The 7,072-nt window shown below is 34.2% G+C and overlaps 1 protein-coding gene across 1 annotated transcript; it reads right to left on the bottom strand.

Annotated features, from left to right (window-relative positions):
* Positions 1-435: 435 nt before the first annotated feature.
* On the bottom strand, positions 436-6,286 carry LOC128233200 (interferon-induced protein 44-like). Its single transcript, XM_052946996.1, has 6 exons — positions 5,460-6,286; positions 5,075-5,139; positions 2,973-3,173; positions 2,377-2,508; positions 1,999-2,170; positions 436-1,599 (listed from the first exon to the last, which is right to left on the bottom strand). Exons 1-6 carry the CDS (start codon positions 6,007-6,009, stop codon positions 1,271-1,273), a joined length of 1,449 nt encoding a protein of 482 aa, XP_052802956.1. The 5' UTR covers positions 6,010-6,286; the 3' UTR covers positions 436-1,270.
* Between the last annotated feature and the right edge of the window lie 786 nt (positions 6,287-7,072).

Below are 7,072 nucleotides of genomic sequence, written 5' to 3'. Positions count from 1 at the left end.
ACAGTTTTTCCGAGGTATTTTTTTTTTTCTGTAAAACAGTACTGTAAGTCATATTGGTGTCGTGTACTTTTAGAAAACAAAACATCTATATGAATACGTGATGACAAAGGCTTTTGGTTCTTCCTTGTCCCAAAAAAAAGTTTTTCTTTGCTGTTTGCCATAATGTGTGATTTTTTTGCTAAACGCCATTATGTGTAAATTCCTTTCTATATATGCCATTATATGTAAAAGTCGTTGCTATTTTGCATTATGTGTATAAGTTTTGTTTTTATATGTTTCAATGGCTTTGCTCTATGCCATATGTTTACATTTCGTTGCTATATACCTGAACGTGTAGATGGTTTTGGTATACTCCTTAATGTTGAATTGTAATTCTGCAGTTCTTTAGTAATTTTATCGACGGAACATACTATTATATGGTTAACATAGGCATACATGCATCAAATAGATGTTGCATTACGGAAGCAAATCTGTATCCATGTATGGGTCTTGCTAGTTGTCACCATTTTTTGTGGCAAAGAACAATTGGTACAAGGCTTACTCTAGTAGTTTAATGCGGTTTAGAACATATAAGTAAGTACATATGAATAGTTTAAATACAATTGAAATGATTTCAAAATTATGTTTATGAGTAGAAATAGTTTCAAACAGTTAAGTCATTACAGTATTAGACTGATTTTAATCTTTACAGCAAATTAAACGTTTACACTTTCAGTATCAGTACAACCGTATGAACAATCCACAATGTACGTACGGAATAACAAATAGATATACCTAAATAAACATAACTATGCGAAGGATACACGGTAAACGGTGAATACAAACGAAGCTAAAGTAACATTTTAGATTCAAATGAAAAATTAAATTATATGAAATCTTCCAAAAGTGATCACAACAAACACAAGCAAAATATAAAATTCTCGCAGTGCAAATATTGATTTCACTAAAGTTCATTTAAAGGTATTCTACTCACTTATGAGCTATTTGACTGACGATTCCATTAAATCCAATTACCAATTTGTTAAATGATGATGCCTAGTGGCCTATAAAATGTTTGTATCATTAGAAAAGCTATTTTTTTGCTTAAGTATTTGACGCTCCAATGTGAGTTTCCATGTTAATATATCACTTCAATTAGGCATTTCCGATCCAAACACCTGACAATTTAACAAATTTGCAGTATAATGTTGTACCCACTGCTGCCACACGTTTTTCGAAAAGTTTATCATCTTAAGTCTTTAACCTTTTCTATGTTTATATATGAAAATATTTAGGCAGTGTCTGATCCGCGTTCACCACTTTCTACCTGGCTACTATTTGCCCTTCTTTGCTTTACTTTCATATTCTCCAAATAATCTTCCGCTAAGAACAGGATCTGTCGCAAAGCTAGCATAGCAAGGATGTTGATGTCCTCATCGATTTCCACTTCCTCTTCATAATTCTTAACTGGCCAAATACTGTTCCGTGGAAGGTTCAGAAGGCCTGAAACCTTGTCGACGACCTCTTTTACTGTTGGGCTGAGGAACGTATTGCTAATGTTCTCAGCCGTTGTATCGGAGACTTTGTCAATTTTTGTGATCAATACGGCTTGTGGTATCTCTGGAAGGTTGAATTCATTTCCAAGTATATACTTTTTTTCAAAAGTAAGATGTTTTACAATAGTACGTATAAAGTTTAAAACATTACCCAAAAGTGTTCTTAAAACTTTGCTGTAACATAGCGCATACCTTTCATATGTGTTTACCCAGGCGACTCTTAGAGGTGTAAAATTTTCTTTTTAAGAATCCATTTTAAAAGAGAATGAAATGGACTAGTTGCCAGTTAGTCTACCATCCATGAGATTCCGAAATTGACCCAACAATTGGCTCTTATTTAATGAAACGGACTGTTATTCTGATATATATATATCAAGGGATTAAGGTTAAGTTAGTTGTAAAATAGTTGTATTAAAATACTAACAATTTGTATACAAGACTTGCAAACTACATGTTGAATTACCTTTTCGGTTCAACAGATCCCTGTAGGACAAAAGCTTCTGCAGTATTGGTTTGGACATAGAACCAACAGACGATCCATCCAGTACGAACACAGCGCAATGGGTCTCGTTTCTCAAAGCGGGTGTATGCCGAAATTCGGCGTCCTTACTTGTTAAGAGATGGCTAGTTGATATCTGGAAAAACAACCGGGCTCCATAATCTTATGTGTCAATATTATATTAAGTACTTAAAAAAATATGATCAATGCGAATAGGTTGATATTTACCGATCTTTTATCATTGTGTTCACACTTTACTTTTATTTATGCTAAGCTTCAACTATTACCAGTATGCATATGGAATTCGGTAATCTCTATGTTAACTTAAATTCAATATTTTACCTTATAAAAATCTGGAACGTGACCGTCTAGTATGTAGTTGCATTGCAGAAGGTCCAGTGTATCCGTCTCCGATAAGCCTCTCGTGTCGTAGAGCTGAAGGCTGACTTTATCCCCAAACGTGTACGGCGTCAACTAAAGTTGTTTTAAGTAAATTGATAAATATGGATAACCTTGTTAATAAGAATCTTTTGTTTGAAGTTTTAATATTTGATAATATCCTAGTGAAAACGATATTTTGGAATATCTCTTAGTTTAACAGCACAGGGCCAACCCAGATAATAAGCATTCAAATTGGTTGAAATCTGGAGCCGTACGGAAATTGAGTATTTTTATTGGTTTGAAACATTGACCACACGATAATTGTTCTCAACCATTTGTATTGAGTATTTGAGAGGCTTTTTTATTTAAAATATCATTTTTCATTAAGTACAAGCACAAAGATAAATAATTAAGACAGTTGGCTAACTCCATTGGCCGATTCAAGGGTGAATAGTGTGATCTTGCTGATTATCGCACGTGTAAATCGTATATGAGTATATCCCCAAAACAAAAGGCACAATAATACAGCACAAACCAAAAGCAAAACTACAAATTACCGCGATGGTTGTACTGGATTGCGAGTTTCCACCAACTCTAGCCCGTTGTGATATTCTTCCCCGAAACACAGACGCCACCAAATTACAGAAGCTCGATTTACCCGACCCTAAAGGCCCCATCAAAAGAATGTTGAAATGTGGGATGTCAAGACCTTCAGGGGGATGGATGCCTTTCACTTCTTCTGTCAAACGCTCTAGCAACTACAAAACAAAATACAATGTGTTTGTTGGATAATTGATAACGAAAACGCATTCAAACACTTCCTTTAGACTGTTAACATTCTTCAGCCGGATACCAATCATTCAAATATTCCGCGTGTACGTTAAGAACACAACCCTCTTGTACACATGGCGCGCTGAACAAAAAAAATAGCGAATGCATGTGTCCATCCGGTGACGAAATGGTAACAGTCTAAAAAAATTGTGGAAGTCATTTATTTGAATATTAATGGATTAGTTGAACACAAGTTAATAATTGTTGTATCATCGTGAAAATAAATAATGTCTGGATTATAAGATACCGGTATGGTGCTGGAATATGAGTTGTTTGGTGCCGAATTCAGTGTTCTACGGATCTTTCACGCTCTTTTGTTATAGCTACCAGTATCAGGTACACTTTTTATCGCAAAGTTATTTGTTTCTTTTCATGGAATGTTGAACAGAAACTTCGAGCATGGTCAAAACACATTTATTGTCAAAATTAACATTTAATTTCAAAACTTGTGGACCTGTGGCCACATCGACAGGTAACACTGGATGTTCCTTATTTTATTTTGAACAGAAATTCGATCAATTGATTATATAATAAGATGAAAGGCGATACATATCATAAACACGAAACATGATAGTTGTTTGTAAACAAATTTAAAACTTTTGTAACAAATATGAATTGCGTGTCACAGGTGTCAATCACTGACCTTCCCATCTGGTGATGAAACATAATAGCTGTGTGTTAATACATTAAAAAAAGCCTTAACAAATCTGAAACAAGTTTAACTGATAAGTTTTTGACATGTCCTCATGGCAAAAAACACTCAATTTTCCGCACATACTTCTAAACATACAGAAAATAAATGCGATAGATTGATTACATAGTAAGACAAACAACCAAAAACAATATTTCTTGTGACGAAATGTAATATCCGCTATTCGGCCGCTTTTAAGTTTATGGATGACTGAGCTTTGGTTAAACGTGCATGGATCACTGTACATTAAGATTACGTGTAAAACCTTAACCAATTAAAAATAAAGGGACAAAGTTGGGATTATATGCAAGATAGAGATATCATACATATTTTATATGAAAATAGAAGGACAAATGTTCGGGACCAAGCTCCGACCTCGAGGGACCGCCGGTTCTCGAACGACCACTTGTTCGAACGACCGCAGTTTTACTGTACTTGATTGCATAAAATTTCAATGCAATAAAAAATGTAGTTGCAGAGGTATAGTCTCATATGTGTTAAAACTTAACTAGAATTACTAATAAGAAAGGGGCAAACATATTATATGTTGAATGAACTAAATTACGAAGGGTGGGTGGTTTGGTTTTAGTGCAATACATGACGTATGTGCTAAGATATTAACAGAAACATGTTACATGCAATACCTTAACCAGAATTCTGTCGAATGATATAAAGGGCATATTTTGCATTATACTCAATATATCTAACTTTGATTTAACATGAAGGTTGGATAGTTGGGAACACATGTCTCAAGTGTCAATGAAATATGATTATGATATATTTGCTGAGATGATTACTTGTAGGTGCTTTCGTGCAAAACCTTAACCAAGGTGTGAACGCCGACTCCGATGCTAAGGTGAAAAATAGTTTTCTAATTCTAAGAAAATTAGAGTTAAAACGTATTATCTTGTGACGAAACTGGTAGTTGTTTCAAAATAAATTGGATCTCGTGTTAACAAATCTGTATCTAGTTTCACTGAAATAAATCAATTATCTGACAAAATATATAGGAAATGAATCTACTAAACAAACATTTCTAAAATTGACTTAACAGCTACGAAAGTAGTAACCGCAAAAAAGCTTAAAAACAACCTTAATTTATGTCCATTTCTAAGAAATTTGGCTTATTGAGTTTACCTTTGGTCCCCATTCTGCAGTTTTCCGCCAAGGAGTCGGTAAATCTGGCTTTGCTCTCTGACCATCTAGTAAGAAAACATTTGAATATATCATGATGTATTTATGATTTTTTTCCCCAATTGATTTGTTTGATATAGTTTGTTACAGATATATATTCTTTGTTCCCAAAGAATAATACGCTAAACAAGTTTAAGTTGTTCCTCTTATATAACATATGTATTAATTAGATATAACTATATCCGCAAGAACTAGTACAACTACATGTATCTTAACATAGTCCACATACAGAATCTGAATACTGATGTAAACAAATAGTATATATTATTTAATGTATTTTATAAATCACAACGTAAACTATAAAGCACGGTCGAATATTTTACTTTACCTTTGACGGCGTACACCTCCAACTCCGTTACTCTGATGTGTCCGTTGTTGACTTCCGAGTACAATGTTTCTTGTGTTTCGTAGTTGAAACCAAAGTTTGTACTCATTTGTCCATTCAGGTTGTATTCTCCTGAAGAAGACTTTTGAACGGTGCCAGAAAATGTGTATATGTCGTGTGCCCTACTACCTCCAAACAATGGTCCTACGTTCGACCCACAATAAATGGCTGTATGTCCGGTTTTTATTGAGAATTTCTTGGGCGTTTTACTCCCAGAAAAATATAATTGGTAAATGAAGGCCAAATTATCATTTTTGTCAGTGTAGGACACTGTTGGTGTTTCCCAGCTGATACATGTGTACCCTCCATACACGGAACCCTCCTTGTTGTACAAGACTGTAAGTGTAGGTCCTTGGTTGTCACATTTCTGATGAAACACCTTCGCGTCACAGCCATCCCTTGTTATGCTGTACAGCAGATTGAATGTTTTGGGTCCGGTTCTGATCCAGGATTCTACTTGATCAAAGTCCTTTTCTGTTAAACTCTTACCCATATTTGAATTTGAACTTCAGTCCATGTATTTTTACGAAAAACAACAACAACCAATCACTCTCAATCTCTTTTAAGTGCCCTTATTTGTTCTAAAACTCTTTACCTTTAATACGCAGTATTTACTTCCTTGTTTTTAGTAAAGAAAGAACGACTACTCTAACTTACTTAGGATAACATGCACTATTACACAGGCAAGGATTCAGCTACATCAATTATTTTTCTGCTAAACGTCTACTCATATTTGATTTAAAGATACAGTTCACGTATCTTTAACAAGAAAACTCATCAAACACTCTTGATCTCTTTCAAACGCCCTTATTTGATACGTTCTAAAACTTAACCTTCAATACTCAATATTAACTTCCTTGTTATGTTTGATTGTACGCCGCCGTGCTATCTCCTATAGAATGACTAATCTTGCTAACTTAAAATAACATGCACAGTAACAAAGTCAACGGTTTTTACTCTATTCGACTAAATGCATTTATTTAAGATTCTGCAATTTAGCCATTATGATTAAAAAAATTCTTAATAAATTAAGAATTGTCGATTTGTGAAAAACATATGCCGGAAACCCATTGTTGTAAATTACACCAACGAGCGCTTTCGACGTTGTTTACTGACGTCATAAAACGTAGTAACTTAAGATCACTAATGGCGTCAAATAGTTCCACTAAATTCGCGTATTTGAAGATAATATTTTTTTTTCAATTTTAATAAAATTGTTGGATACTAATATATATTTGATTAAAATGGCATTATGTACTTTCATAAACCAAACAATACCAGCAATGAAAAGTGAAAAAGTGCGTGTTTACGCGCGTGCCTTCAAGTCGGACTTTTCTATCCGGACCGGTAACAAATGATAGATACTTATAATGCAATTATGTAGAGTGCTTGAAAGCCGGGATTCCCACAGAAAACATACATTTAACACATAGAAAGTCAATCAAATGCTTAAAGCATGTGAACCTGAAAACAAAACAGAGAATTATTAAAATCAACACCACCACCATTGTAATATGCCAAACAACGGATCCAGAAAACCCGAGATAATATGTCAC

This window comes from Mya arenaria, chromosome 1, assembly GCF_026914265.1.
Source record: "Mya arenaria isolate MELC-2E11 chromosome 1, ASM2691426v1".
Classification (NCBI taxonomy): Eukaryota; Metazoa; Mollusca; class Bivalvia; order Myida; family Myidae; genus Mya; species Mya arenaria.
This window is presented reverse-complemented; position numbering and strand designations above follow the sequence as displayed.